This window comes from Cibotium barometz, chromosome 3 (assembly GCF_041138505.1).
Source record: "Cibotium barometz isolate CiBa-2024 chromosome 3, ASM4113850v1, whole genome shotgun sequence".
Taxonomy (NCBI): Eukaryota; Viridiplantae; Streptophyta; class Polypodiopsida; order Cyatheales; family Cibotiaceae; genus Cibotium; species Cibotium barometz.
In genome coordinates, this window is record NC_141048.1 from 68,378,163 (window position 1) to 68,393,521 (window position 15,359).

Consider the following 15,359-nt stretch of genomic DNA (forward strand, 5'->3'; position numbering starts at 1 on the left):
GAGTGGAGGATTATGTATGCTTCTTCTTCAAAGACCACACTATTCTTGTACCACGAAATCTAGAGGTCGATGAGATCAATGAACTAGTCTTGAGTGCATTACCCGAACTTGAAAGAGAATACCTTAGTGAACATTCGATCGTTTCTTCTGAGAATGACAGAATATTGTATGTGATTGAGTACTTGAATAGTTTGGTGGCGCTTGTTTCTAAAGATGAATGCTCCTATTATGTTGTTTTGTAATTTGGACCCTCGGTAGTGGAAACTTTGTACCAGACTGATATGCAAGTAATCTTACTTAAAGGTGATAAAAGTAGAAGTTATTACAAATACAAACATTGAAGATAGGATTTTTATTCCTAGAAAAACATTTATACCATCTAGCTTCAATTGCCTTTTGCCATGAGAAGGAGACAATTTCCTGCGAGGCTAGCTTTTGGTATATCAATAAATAAGTCCCAAGTATAAACATTGAGTGTGTTGAGACTTTATTTGGCCACACAAGTATTCACACATGGACAATTGTATGTTGTTATGTCACGTGTTAGATCATCAGATATAGTGAAATTGTGTGTAAAAGCGTAATGTGGACCATGAGAGCAGCATTAAAGGTATAAACAAAGTCTACATAGCCAATGTTGCTTCAAAGAGGTATTGCAAATGGCATGCAAAAGAACGTAAATGTAATCTGTGCCCAAAAGGAAATGGCTAGATATTCGATGGGGCTATCGTATTGAGACATCAAATTTGATATATTTCCACCTCAAGAGTCACTTGGTCCTTCTCTAGATATTAGTATCGACCGACTTGGCTTAATCCAGGCTTTGCGAGCTCTCGAGCACTCTCTTTTGCAAGCTCCTACTGCAGCTCTCTGATAATTACATCTCTCTTTTTTATCTTTGCTACATAAATTTCAAAGACTACTATTGTCGCTCGTTGATGACAATGGGTATTAAACTTACATACGACGAGACGACGGTAATTTCATCCAAGTAAAGGATCATAGGGTGGATAGTCAATGGATTGTTTTATATAATCCTTTTCTTTCTATGAGATACAAAGACTATATTAATATAGAAACCATTACAACAGTGAAATATTTGTATAAGTATGTATACAAAGGACATGATAGAGCTACTATAGAGTTACAAGATACACATGGATTATTGATGAGCTTAATCAATATCTAGATGCAAGGTATGTATCTGCGTTAAAGGCAAGTTGACGCTTATATCAATATGATTTGGATGATGAAAAACCTAATATACAGGTTTCATGTCCATCTTTCGATGAAAAGTGATAATTTCACCACGAATGTTGATCCATGGGAACTCCCTTATGAGTTTGGTAGAATGGGTATACAAAGATCTTCAAGGAGTGCAACGTTGTGCCGGTTATATATTTGGAGATATGTGAATGTTTTAAAGCTCACACAAAACATGCGAGTCATTCAGAGTGCTTATGATTGTACATAACTAGAATTTGTCAAATGGACTTTACAAATTGGAGATGGCTCTATAGACTATCCAAACAATTTACAAATTGGAGATGGCTCTATAGACTATCCAAACAATTAAGGTAGAGTGGTAATTTCACAACAACGAATGTTAATCCATGGTAACTTCCTTATGAGTTTGGTAAAATGAGTGTATAAATATCTTCAAAGAGTGGAGGATTATGTGTGCTTCTTTAAAGACAGCACTATTCTTGCACCACGAAATCTAGAGGTCGATGAGATCAATGAACTAGTCTTGAGTGCATTATCCGGTCTTGAAAGAGAATACCTTAGTGTAGATTCGGTTGTTTCTTTTGAGAATGACAGAATATTGTATGTGATTTGAGTACTTGAATAGTTTGAACTTAGGTGGTGGCGCTTGCTTTTAAAGAAACGCACCTTTTATGCTGCTTCGCGATTTGGATCCTCGGTAGTGGAAACTTTGTACCAGACTGATATGCAAGCAATTTCACTCAAAGGTGATAGAAGTAGAAATTATTATAGATACAAACATTGGATATAGAATTCTTTTTCCTAGCAAAATATTTATACCATCTATGCTTCAATTACCTTTTCCCATGAGAAGGAGACAATTTCATGTAAGACTAGCTTTTGGTATATCACTAAATAAGTTCCAAGTACAAACATTGAGTATATTGAGACTTTATTTGGCAACACAAGTATTCACATGGACAATTATATGTTATTATGTCGTCACGTATTAGATAATCAGATGTAGTGAAATTCTATATAGAGGGTACTGTGGACCATGAGAGCAGCATTGAAGGTATAAATAAAGCCTACACATTCAATGTTATTTACAAAGAAGTATTGCAAATGACATACAAAAGAATGTAAATGTAATCTATGCCCAAAGGTAGAGAACGAGCTATTGATATAACAACATATAAACGTTAGAGACTATATTCATAGATATCTTTGTATCAATCAAGAAAGCATTTAAAAAAAGAATATTTAAAAAAATGTGATGTGTAATCAATGTTATCTTTCTATAAGTGTGGATGCTTTAAAGTTGATTGATGTTTCTTTTAGAATGATAATTATTTTATTGTGATGCGAAGACATGAAATTAACTAAGAGTTAGATAACAAAATTCTTTTAATTTATCTCCCACACTGATACTACCATTTTTGATAATATTGAATTGATATATATAAATCTACTTGAATTGTGTGGATTAAATGGTTAATATTGAGATAAAGCCACTATGCAAATCCACAAGTATTGAGTGTCCTATTTATTGCTCAAGGGATGGTTTAAATTCTTGAGATGATTGTAGGGACACAGTAAGTTCATCTTTGTGTCTATAACATATGGATAAACAAATATTTTGGGTTTGACTTACTTTCATTTACAATGGTATATTGCTTAGGAAAGGAGATCACTTTCACTTATTTATGACGATGAACAAGATATTGAAGATATTTCTCTTGATGTTTGTTATAATATAATCATCATTGCTTACCATTATCTATTTAATCTTTATAGCTCAATTGTAGACCTCCTGTCTTGGGAAGGACAAGCAATATCATCTCTAATGATCAAACTATTAGAGAGCATATGTGCATTGCAATATAAAAACTTACTTTTTATGAAGTTTTTATATTTGATTGTAAATATAAAGTATTATTGATATAATTTTTTAAAATAAAAAATCTCTTTTTTTGAGCCTAGATTATTGCTAGGTTTGTATAGTCAAGACACAATGAGCGTTGCGAAAGATTGCAGATCAGCTTCATGCACATGTAATGTTTGTAGACTATGAAAAGTCTAATAAATTAGATTTTCGGTGCATAGACATTAAACATTACATAATTTTTCGATTTGCTATCTACAAGTCTGTTCAAACACCATTCATCTTAAATATTGATCCACTGAATGAGTTTTATAAGGTTTTATCTTCGAGCTTAAAATAAATAAATAAATACATAAATATATATATATCTTACAATAGCTAATGTTATTATCTTATATATATTTTTTGAGCAGATGGAGGCGAGAAATATCATCTTCCAAGGAGAAAGAATCCAATTGTCCGAAGATTGTTTTAATACTTTGCTCATGTGTGTTAAGATTGCCACCACTACATTGCATTGGAATGCTAGATGTATATTTATGCCAAGTTTGATGCTTTATTCAAAGAAAAGTAAGTCCTTTAGGAGCTCTTACATGGATATATATGGCAAGCATGGTGTGTTTATATATATAGGTTGCCAAGTTTATATATATAGGTAGCCAAGTTGAGGACCATGAGGTCCAAAATGGGCTTCAAATATAAGACCTATCTCTACTCTCCTCCGAGGACGAGTCTGTGTTTTTATACGGGCAAGAGTACTCTTGCCCGTCGAAGACGGGTCATGCCACTAGCACGCACGCACACTCACTCACTCACTCTCTTACATTTTTGATAAACATTTAATTATATTGCAGTTTCATAATGGTTGAGAGAGTCAATGGTGCAACTAGTACCTTTAAAGCGTATGCTTGAATGAACAAAATCCCAATGTTTCTAGTGCACAAGCAACACACCTAGCTCTACGTACAACAGATATACGAGTGTCTCTTATCGTTTAGTTCTTTGTGTACAGCAGAATGCAGCTATAAACCCATCATTAAGCCCTTTGTATTTTCTGGTGGCGTTGGCAAAGAGCTCAATAAGGGGCTCTTCTTGAGTTCCTGCAGCTGAAAGTGGAGGATAACCTGGACGAAGCCTCTTACCACCAATGGAAGCTCTCATTTTTACTTCACACATCAGCTTTGCCCCTCAACAGTGGCGCTGCTTCAGGATCAACAAACTTGCTGCTTTTGGAACTTTGTAGCATATCTACATATTGTTCTTGACCTTCATTTCCAGGGTCTAGCTGGCGCCTTTGCATGTGAGAGAGACAGACCTGCACTGCATCATGCACCCTCACAAAATACCACTCCTTGCCCAGGATCTCTGGAATGTGGGACTTGGCAAGTGTCACCATAACTTGGTGGTTAGGGTTGGACAAAGCCATCTGCAAGCATCATTTTTTATGTTTATGCATGGAGTCCATGGCCGTGGCTTGTGCAATGCATAGTAATGTTCACAAGGCACTGTACGGTTAAAAAAGTAGGTACCTGTATATTCCGTGCTTTATACTCCTCATGCAACACTTTCAGGGCTTGAACTGCGCTCGAATCTATGTAAGTTACGGCTGCACATTTCCAAAATGCTTCACACATGGTAAAACTAGAACCAGCAGAAATTGAATTATCTTTGCAGTTTAAAACAGTGTAGCAACAAACTTTTCATTTAAGAGGGTTTGAGGTTTGATTTGCAGAGTGATTTCTTTAAGGGCCGGGTGCCAAGGGTCCCACACCTTGGCCACCTAGCCTCCCGGGGCTGACCTCCCTAGACGAAACGGCTGCTGGCTCAACACCACTTAGCGCTAACCAGTACCAGATCAAACGGCCATGGACTTTTCAGACCGACACACGAGCAAGGCACACAAGCTGGAGAGCCCGGACCACCCACACCTGTGCTCTGATACCAATTGTTGACTTTTGAGAGGCCACGTACCAAGGGACCCACACCTTGCCACCCAGGGCTATTTCCAAGCTTCTGCCATGTGTCACCTGGGAGGGTGGGTTCGTTACTCCAACACAGTAGTATTTGATGCTTGAAAGGACACCACCCTTCAACATGACAGTAAAACTATAGACCTAGTAAACTCTGAAGCAAAAATTCGTGGCAAAACTTACTTCTGCACATTCACAAGCCCCATTTAAATGAGCCAAAAATCACCCCAAATGAGACCACCTCTGCAACCTCATTATAGCTGATGCAACCAACCCTCCCCCCTTCTTTCCCTTCTTTACATAGTACACACAATATCAAGTACTAAGAACATAACATCATCATTTCAATCAGTATAGAACACAGTAAGTACAGAGCATAACATCATCATTTCAACTTGCTCCTCTCCCTCTCTTTTTCTTAAAGGGCTCTACACAGATAGCCATCTTATGTCTTGAAGATAACACCCTGATCCAAGATGCAAAGAGAGATGCGTCCACACTAGTGGGGACGGCTATTAAATAAGTGAAAGCCCCCTTTTTGTTTCTACCAACCACGCCCTCCTTTATAATCCAAACGATTGGGGCTTCTTCGTCCATACAAAGAGGGTGCTTGGGTACTCAGCAATCGCCTTAGATAAGAGGTGACAGCTGAAAGTCCCTCAATGTCTGTGATAAACAATGAATTAGAACCATATTACCATTGGTTTCTTCCAAGGGTTTCAAAGGCTTGACCAGGCAACATTTTCTGCTGATCCTCATTTATTATGCAAGCACATACATAAAATTAAATAAACATAAAGCTCTAGAAAGCTGTCATAAAGGGTTTGACTAAAGAAAAAGCAACTTAGAGATGACTACTTAGCAATTTGAAAGAGATGTACCCTATCCTGAGGCATTTTATTTGCAAATTTTAAAGAAATCCTCCATTGTCACAGAATAAAAGACGTTCAGAAAAAATGTGACCGACATGAAAAAGAGAACATCATATCCCTTTCAAGGATTTTCTTATTGTCAAAGGGAAAAGAAGATGCCTTGTGGGGGGGAAAAAAACATTTATTCGGAGAAAGGTAGATTTATTTAAATACTCCATAGATTGCGGTTTCATCCTACTAGAGGTGTGACACCACAGAGACAGACTATTGAGGCAGCAGCTTGAGAGGCAGGATATCGCATAGACATCTCACTGACTTTTTTGACCCTCACCAGCAAGGCACAGCTGACTCAGCCCATACAAGATCTGGCGGGACAGATTGACAAGGACGGGGCTAGACATCCCCACTGAGTGAGCACCCCCATGCACTCAATGGGTCCTCCAAGAGAAAGCATTGTCCTCCAGAGAGCCAGATATCCCCATTCCTGGAGACCCAGACCCTCCACCCGATAGCTCCAGATCTGGGACTTGCGACACAGAGAGGCACTCTTACAGGTAGTAGACATCGAGGCCAGATACTCGGTTCATGAGGAGGACACATTATAAGTTCGGGCACATGAGGCTCTTCTGCTGCCTCCATTTTTCTTTTGGTAGCTAGTTTTTCATTTTTCATGTTGTAGTGACATCCATTTAGTCATGGATCACACGTAACATCTTTTCAGTCTCATAGACCCTTTGGGTCTTTGGTAGATGTTAATAACATCTTTCTTTCTTTCTTTCTCTCTCCCCCTAGGCATGAGCAGGAATTCTTGAACACCCTCTACAGTAGCACTACTTCAATGAATTCTGGATTAAACTCTTCAAAAGGAAATCATCTAGGACCTTACTCTTTGGAAGTTCTACACGGCTGCTTTGTATGACGTCCCTTACCAACTTCAACCAGCCATCTTGGAGATTCCCTGACCTACCAACTCCACCCTCTTCACCACTTCCTTGCTGCAGGAATCAATCAAGAAGCTACAAAATGGCAAAGCCAAGGATTACGAGGGCACCACTGATAGAATCTTCTAGTGCGAGCTATCCTCCTGTACGATAACATCCGTTCCATGCACGACAATACACAGTGGGTTGGCCCTTTCTCAGGGCTACCTGCACCTAGATCTATACCTTCAAGCTCTAAAGTCTCAAGGAAATCGGAGCTAATACCCATACTAAGAATAACCTAGCTGTCACCAGAAGTCGTATGCTTAGTATCATTATAGGCAAATCCTGACCAATCAATTGGTCTCTCAGTGTTGAAGTGTAAGAACCACACCAAGATCTGATAGGCTGTTTTCTGACAGGCTGATAGTAATCATCATAAGCAGGAACTCAACTCAGTCAGTCACCACATGTGGTAGATCCTAGCTTCCCATACCACCATGATATGCCCCATATCCTTTTTTACAATTCTATCACTCACCAATTTGTGGACTCCGGAATGTTTCCTTGAGGTATAATTTGTATGCAATTTCCAAAACAACATCGGGCACACAAACAATATCCTCTTGGATGAGGACTCGGCTACCGGCAGTGACCTTGAGAGTGAGGCTGCAGAGACAGAAGCTGCAGATGAGGATGAGCATGAGGATGCAGATGAGGATGCAGATAGTAGCTAGCAGCTACCAGTATCATTTTATTTGGACATGTTATTTAGTTTGAACTTTCGACATGTTATTTATTTTGATCTTGGATTTTGAGTCATGACTCATCACCCACGTGGTGATCCTTTTGATTTCTGTTTAGTCATCAGTGATCACCCACGTGATTTGTGATATCATCATATCTTACATGTATTTTGTTTTTATTGTCCCTTACACACGGACATCTAGGCTTGGTTGGCAACTGGTTTTCACTTCTCAGAAATTAATGAAGAAGACAAGCCCTCTGAGTTCAACTTGTGGTTGTGAGGTGAACCCACAGGATTTGGAAGTGTCAGCTCACAATCAGTTGCGAATTTTAATGAGTGTGGAAATGGGCCTAAAATTAATAAACTGACAATCGATTGAAGTAATAAATGTAATTACCCAACCTCTAGTTTGAATTCTTTAATTGGATTAGGTGTGGCATAAAATGAAATACTTAAATGTTCAATTAATTTAATTGGAGAATTGATTTTATCCAATTCTGAATTAGATTGTCACATTGGATTAAATTGGCGCATGATGAAGTATAAAATTGGAAAATAGCATTAAATTGGACCTTGCTTGACATTTTTCACAGAACATAAATAGGCACCATCCTATGACGTGGCATTGAGATCCGTTTGTGTATTCATAATTTCCCATTTTAAGCCATTTTCAATCCATTGGGACATTTTGACGACTATGGTTTGAAGTGTGTGGCCTTTGGCACAAAGACAATGAGATGCCCACAATTCACGCTTATCGAGTGGCTAGAGGACAATAGAGATAGATTTCAGACATCTCACAAAGATAGGATCAACGGGATACCATAGATACAACCATGTCCCACCAAGTGATTGTCACATATACTTTTTTTTAAGTGAAATCACTCTCATTAAGAAAAAAGAAATATACATTCATAGCTGTCCCAAATCGGGACAGCTACTACTTAGTTTATAAACAATAGGAAAACACTTCTAATTGCTGGAAGGAAAGGCCCCCGATTTCATGAGAATCTCGGAGGGATTGGAAAAGGGCTCTCCGGAAATAAACAAACAACCGGACAGAATCTCCAGAGCAATTGATTCCAAGCATGGTAGATAGTCCACAATGCCCAAAATCTAGTCCAGTCAAGGAAGTCTGTATAGTCTGGTAGGGAAGGAGAAAGGCAACCAAAAAGCTAGAACATTCGACCAAAACGCCTCCCCAGAAAGCGAGCCCGAAGATGTCCGGACAAATCATTAAGAAAATCTTAAAACTGCAAACAATACCACAAAAGGTGAGGCACTGTCTCTATAGGATAAGAGCACCACCTACAAGAAGCAGTGGCAATACACCTTCGTACAAGAAGAGATGCCATTGGCAATATCCCAACCACACATCTCCATAGGGACACTCATTGCTTGAGGGGCAATCCACTCTTCAAAATTCTTTTCAATGCAACTTTCCACCAAGCAAGAGATTTTGACATATGCTAGATGCGATTTGCATGATCCTGAATCCATGGAGGTGGTAAGAGTAACCTATAAGCCTTGGCTACAGACAAATTGGCAAAAGGTACACGAGTATATCCTAGAAGGTGCCTATCAAAACACCAAACTTGAATTCTCTATATTTCCTTGAGCATCGTGAACTGGCTGAAAAGGCTGCATTATTTCTGAAACGACTCTTCAGATTGGCCTGTGATGCATCCCCAAATTGCATTCTTTGACTGCACGTGGGAAAGTGAGAACATAACCATTTTCATCTACGACATCGCATATGCGACGAATTCCCAATGTAGAGAAATTATACGCCTTTCTTGGTTGAGACAAAGCAAGATACTCTGCCCTAATGAATATGCTGCAACAACAGTGAGTTTCTTGATTTGGAGGCCTACCAGACCATTGTAAATGAAACAGCATAGCTTGCCAATCTCGAATGAGCGTAGTCGAATATGGAGAGCCTGGAATACGACCATGGAAATGCCCAAAGATTATATCGTTATAATTGATGATCCAATGTCCATATGCATTCGTTTTCATGTTAGTGCACGGAGCTCCTAGCATGCGTGCCCATGGCTTAACTTGCTCTATAATGCACGTAGAAGAGTGACTTTCTTTGCCACTATATGATAATGAATATTAAGGAAATTGAGCCCACCATGCATTTTGGGCTAATAGATAAGGTTCTGCCTTAACAAACGTAACCCTTTTCTATCCACTTTGGTTTTCCATAGGCATTCCATTGCTTTAAACATGAAATTATCAATATGTTTGCTCAACCAAGGTAGGAGCGGAAGATATAATTGGACATATGCTATAGTTATTGAATGTACTATACGCAATGGCACATATAGAGGCCATGCTTGCCTTGATGTTGGCGGTCTGGCTTATGGAGAAGAGACCAAGGCCGGCGGGGTTCGTAGCTAGATGAGGATATGGATTTATCCGAACAACTAGGCCTAAAGAAAGGTTTCGAGAGCAAAGGAGCATTGGGTGAGTCGCAATGGCATACAAAAGTGCACTAAGCGGATGACCCTGCGAACAGATTTCCCAAGTTCTCCATCCAAAATGCATTTAGTTCATCCCTCTTGAGCCAAAAGATGAAATTTTTCATTCTAGGCCCAAAGCCCATTCTGTCCATAATCTGGGCTATGAAGTCCCAGTGTACTGTATCAAAGGCTTTAGCTATGTCCACCTGCATGATGACAACATCCTGGTCCATATACTTGGCATATTCATTGCCAATATATACATTTGCTATATTGTCAGTGATTTGTTTTCGAGGGATAAATCCATACTATGCTCGATGCAGACCTGCATGTAGGTAACCAATTTATATATGACTGGCATTAAAGAGATAGGACGCCAATCCAATATGGCTTCACATAGCTGTTTTTGGGCAGTAATTTCCATGAGCATGGCAAGTGTCCAACATTCTAGCAGTGATTCACCATAAGCAAAATTGGCGATCTCAAAATATTCTAGAACATTTGAAAGAACTCCACTGTCAATCCATCCCAGCCTGGAGACTTCCATTTACCTAGGCCTTTTATAGCATCGTCCAATTTGACATCCGTGAAGGGCTCATCCATATTGTTAGCCTCTTGGCGTGTAACGATAGGCATAACTTGTCACAAGAAAAGTTATCGCGCATCAAGAGCCTCCCTCCAAAGCGGGAGAGGGACATCAAAAATGCGAGAAAAGTAATCATGGCAAGCCTCTGCGAGCTATGTTTTTGTGCATTTCCAAGTACCATCTATTCTTTTGACTCTTGTAATGCATTGTTTTCACCTGGAAGGCAAGCCTTTGAAAAGAGATTTTGACGAGCAGCCTTTATCAAGTAATGGCTTCTGCCTCGCCCTAGTTTGCCATTTATTAAGCTTATGTTCATCATCATGGCCAGGACAATTTTCAGCTTGTGTTAACAGCTGCTGTTCATCATCATTCAACTCTCTAGAATGGCTGATTTTAGTGTACTCTTGTATTGCAAATTTTGCTTGTTCAATTTGTCTTCTATTCTCTCCCATGTACCACCTTCCATAGTCCTATATCATAGCTTGCATTCGTTGTACAAAGCTGAACCAAGCGAAATCTATATCCTCTTGCATGTGCATGAGAAGAGGATGGACAGCTGCACGTACCAAGTCAGCGAAAAGTGCATGCAACAAATAACTGTTATTAATCATAAGTAATCTTTTATGAGGTAAGGGACAATCATTGTCAACCATGCCAAAGTATAGACCAAGCCATACTGGCGAATGATTAGAAAGGTGCAATGTATGATCAATCCATATCTTACATGTGTATGCATCATATTGAGCAGCATTTAGAAGGTACCATCTATCCAAACATGCCTAGTAATGCAAAACAGCATTATGATGAAAAGTATAACCCTTTGAATGTGGCACGAGTTTGTGTCCACAAATCACATGCATCCAAAGAAGTCATTGTCTACATCCAATCTTGCCTTTCAGAGGACATCATATGAGAGCGATGAGAGGTTATCATGAAAGTCATGTGAACTATTGAAATCCCTTGTGATGAAAGCATTCGAAATCCATGGGTATGCGTGTAAGGAGTGCCACATCTCAGCTCTATATGTTGAAGTTTGTGATGCATAAACACTCGCAAATTCATATAGCTGTCCTACAATTATACAGTGTACCACAAACCAACGACCATTTGGATCATTGTGGGCTAATACAAGCTGTAAGTCATGCTTAACAATTATGAGGGGTACCAGAAAAAGTTTGAGTTCCTGCATACAAGATTTGATATCCAGAGAAGACTCCTTGTCTTCCAGCAAAACACTTCTGATTATGCTCTTGCAAACAAACCACATGGAGATGCATAGTACTTATAAATGACCACAACGGCCTCCATTTATTCACATCACAGAGGCCTTATATATTGTAAGTAAAGCATCTGATTGGTATAGACATTTACAATGCGAGTAATGTAGAGACTACACCTCAACTTGCATGGCAGCTTGACTGGTTAAGTCACCAGGCAAAGAACGTTCTGCAGTTTGAACATCAACTAGATTTTTGTGCATCGAATTTTCTGCATCATGCGGGAACAAAGAATCACCTCTCATTATTGCCGCCCACATTCTTCCTATTCTTGTAATATTGCTTAAAGTGTCAGGCACGGGGTAGGCAAAGTACATGTAGAAGCTCCCTCTGTCTAATTACGAGAAAGCAAAGGCCTCTGTCTAGGAGTTATTGTTTGTTTGGGAGTTTGCCATGCATCAGAGTCATATTTGTCTTTATCTTTCACATTCATTGCATGAGAGCCTGTTGAGGCAACTTTTGTTTTTTCTTTATCTAGACCTGCATGTTGTGAATGATTTACATTCTTCTCCTTTTGAGTTTGTATTGATGGCATAGGAGGAGTTTGAGGAGAGGGCATGGCCACAACAGGTGGCCGCAATAAAAGCGATGGATATTTTGATTGCATATGTCCAAACTTTTTACAAGTAAAGCAAGAACCTGCAAAATTTTTCCATTTAAGCTTAAAGAAAACTTCCTGTGTTGGGATCCCTTGCATTTCAACATCCATTGCTATCCTATCAGGGGTTTGTTTGTATGATACAAAATCTATTTACACTGCCAAAAGATTTGGGAGAGCTTACAGCCTTACCTAGCAATTCAACCAAAAAAGGCAATGGAAGGCACATATAAACCGGGAGATCGACCACTTCCACACATACAGGGCACCTGTGTTTATTAAAAGTCTGATAGTCCTTGGTAACCAAGGGTAAACGTGAACCATTTGTTGCCCAAAGAACAAGGGCGACTTTTCCAACATCATTTGTTTATGCTTGGATTCAGTGAGAATCACTTCATAAAAACTCCTTCCATAAAACATCCACCAAGCATGGCTTTTATCCATTGTGCAGAGTAAACCCCTTCCACAAAACATCCACCAAGCATGGCTTTTATCCATTGACCAGCATTGCTACAGCTGGCATTTTACCAGGGAAAAAAAGAATTATCGCTTTCTAAGATAGTCTCGTTACAGTGTCGAAGAGCACATGACCGCGGATTTTCAAATGGAAATCTAGCACAAGCGCATCCCATGCTTGTCAGATATATACAAAGCCTTCCTCAAGAGTGTCACAAAATTAATGCAGTTCGGGATTGTCACAACGGAAAGGCTACGAATCAGAATGCAATTGTCTGCGTTTGGGATCAACAAACAATTCCCTTCTATGTTAATTGGCTACAAATTGGGCCATGAAGAGAGAGAGAGGAGAAACACAGGCAAAAGATACAAGAGACACAGAAGACAAGAAGACACAAGCACAAACAAGAGGAGAGGGGGGCAAAGTAGAACGGGAAAAAGAAGGTAGACTATTAAGTGTGGAAGGAAGAGGAGAGACAAAGAAAGCAAGAGAGCACACGCACACGCACACGCACATAGTCGCACTCGGAAGAAAAAAAGACGCACCATAGGAGAGAGAACAAGTGGAGCTAACAACAAAGGAAGATGTGAGGCTGGAGCATGAGTAGGCGGTAGGTAAGCGGCGCTCCAGAGGCACCAACAAGGGAACGAAGGGCGACTAGCAGCCAACGCTGTAGAGGTAGTGAAGGACGGAGGGTGGCCGGTGCTGCAGAAGCAACAAAGGGGGGTAGGGCAGCCGGCGATGCAGGAGCAGCAGAGGGTGGCAAGTAGCAAGTGACGTTGCACAGGCGGTTCACAGATGCGAGCTCTCTACAAACTTTTATTTATTTATGAGAACCATGCTTCTATTAACAATGACTTATGTACAATAAAGGAGATGGACTCAAGACAAGTCCATCTTCAGAGAACTTTAGAAGCAGTGGAAAAACACCTCAAACTGACTAAAACACCTCAAGACAAGTCCATATTCCAACATTCCAATTGTACACAGTCATGGAGGGATTGCCACAAATTGATCTTAAAGTAAGCATATGCCTGTAAAGGCGTGTGCTCAAACATAGCATTATTTCTCATCCTCCACATTGTCCATAAAGCCCAATACCTAGTCCATAGTAAGAAGAAATCAAAATCAGAGCAGCGGAAGCGAGGACCGTGTAGCTCCCCGAACCGCCTGTTTCGCCCCCATCCTTCCTCCGCCTCCCATCCTTCCTCCACTGTGTTCGCCCATGCCTTTGCCCGCCCTCATCTCTCTACGCAGCGCATCCTTGCCCCACCCCCCATCCTTCCTCCACCGCTGTTCGCCCCTGGCTCTGCCTCCCCTCATTCCTCCGCCTCATCTCTTTGCGCAGCACATACCTGCCGGTGTGTCCAGTTCCCCTCCCCTTGCTTCCCATTTTTTTTTTACTTTTCCCTTTTCTACCCTCCCTTCCTTTCCTCTGCCTCCTTGCCTGCCTCTTCCCCATGGTTTGGATTGCTCCTCATCCGGGTTCAAGTCGGCCTTCTTCTTCGATTAGCATCATGGCTAATCACTCTCCCTTGACCGGGCGAACCATTGCTTTTTCCGAAGCCGAGTTCGCGGTCCTCTTCGCCGAAATCGAGAAAGACTCCAAAATGACCCTCATTGCCAGAATCTTTGGATCTCGTGAATCTGCCGACCCAAGTATGCCAAATTATGCTCACTCCAGATTGTCCAAAGAGCCCAATATCTCACCCAAGAGAGATAGTGAGTATTGAGACAAAGACCTCATAAATCTGCCAAAGAGCCAGAAATGTTTCCCAAATCTGTGACTCGGGAAATGGAGCCGAAGATAATCTGAAATTCTCCCGAGGAGGATCCTAGAACACGGGCAGTGCCAAAGCAAATGAGGAACAGTCTCTGAAGGAGCCTGACATCTTAAACATGTGGATGGTGCAATGCGACGTTTAGCAAGTGTGACCCTCACTGACAATGTGCCTGTCATACATCTCCGAAGAAAAAGTCTTTGTTTCAATGGCATTTTACACTTCCATAACATCCCGAGATTCTTCCGCCACCATGAGAGGGGCTTCCTTATATGCCACAGAGAATTAGCATGTTGCTGAATCCATGGAGCAGGCTGAAGAAGCCTGTAAGCTTTGATGGAGGTTAAGGCGGGAAGAGGAACAGGATGAGTGCATGTAGCAGAGGGTTGCAATTGCCAATCCGTAAGCCTGTCTGTGTCAGCCACAGGAGGAACAGGTAGAAAAGGATGTAATAAATCAGCAATTTTCTTCCATATAGACCTATGATGTATTCCCAATGCATAGGAAGCAGTGGCCTGAGGAAAAGATAAGACATAGCCCTGATCATCTACCACATCATGTATGTATCTAATTCCCAATTTCATGAGATTG

At 40.5% G+C, this 15,359-nt stretch overlaps 1 protein-coding gene across 1 annotated transcript in view; it reads right to left on the reverse strand.

Moving 5' to 3' along the window:
- Window positions 1-3,922: 3,922 nt before the first annotated feature.
- The window catches only part of LOC147640456 (sulfate transporter 4.1, chloroplastic-like), a 186,622-nt gene continuing 175,185 nt past the window's right edge, over window positions 3,923-15,359 (reverse strand). The window contains exons 14-15 of the mRNA XM_086825348.1: window positions 4,621-4,697; window positions 3,923-4,517 (exon numbers count right to left, since the gene is read on the reverse strand). Of these exons, the coding sequence (XP_086681474.1) occupies window positions 4,260-4,517; window positions 4,621-4,697 (335 nt within the window). The 3' untranslated portion in view covers window positions 3,923-4,259. The remainder of the gene's footprint in view (window positions 4,518-4,620; window positions 4,698-15,359) is intronic.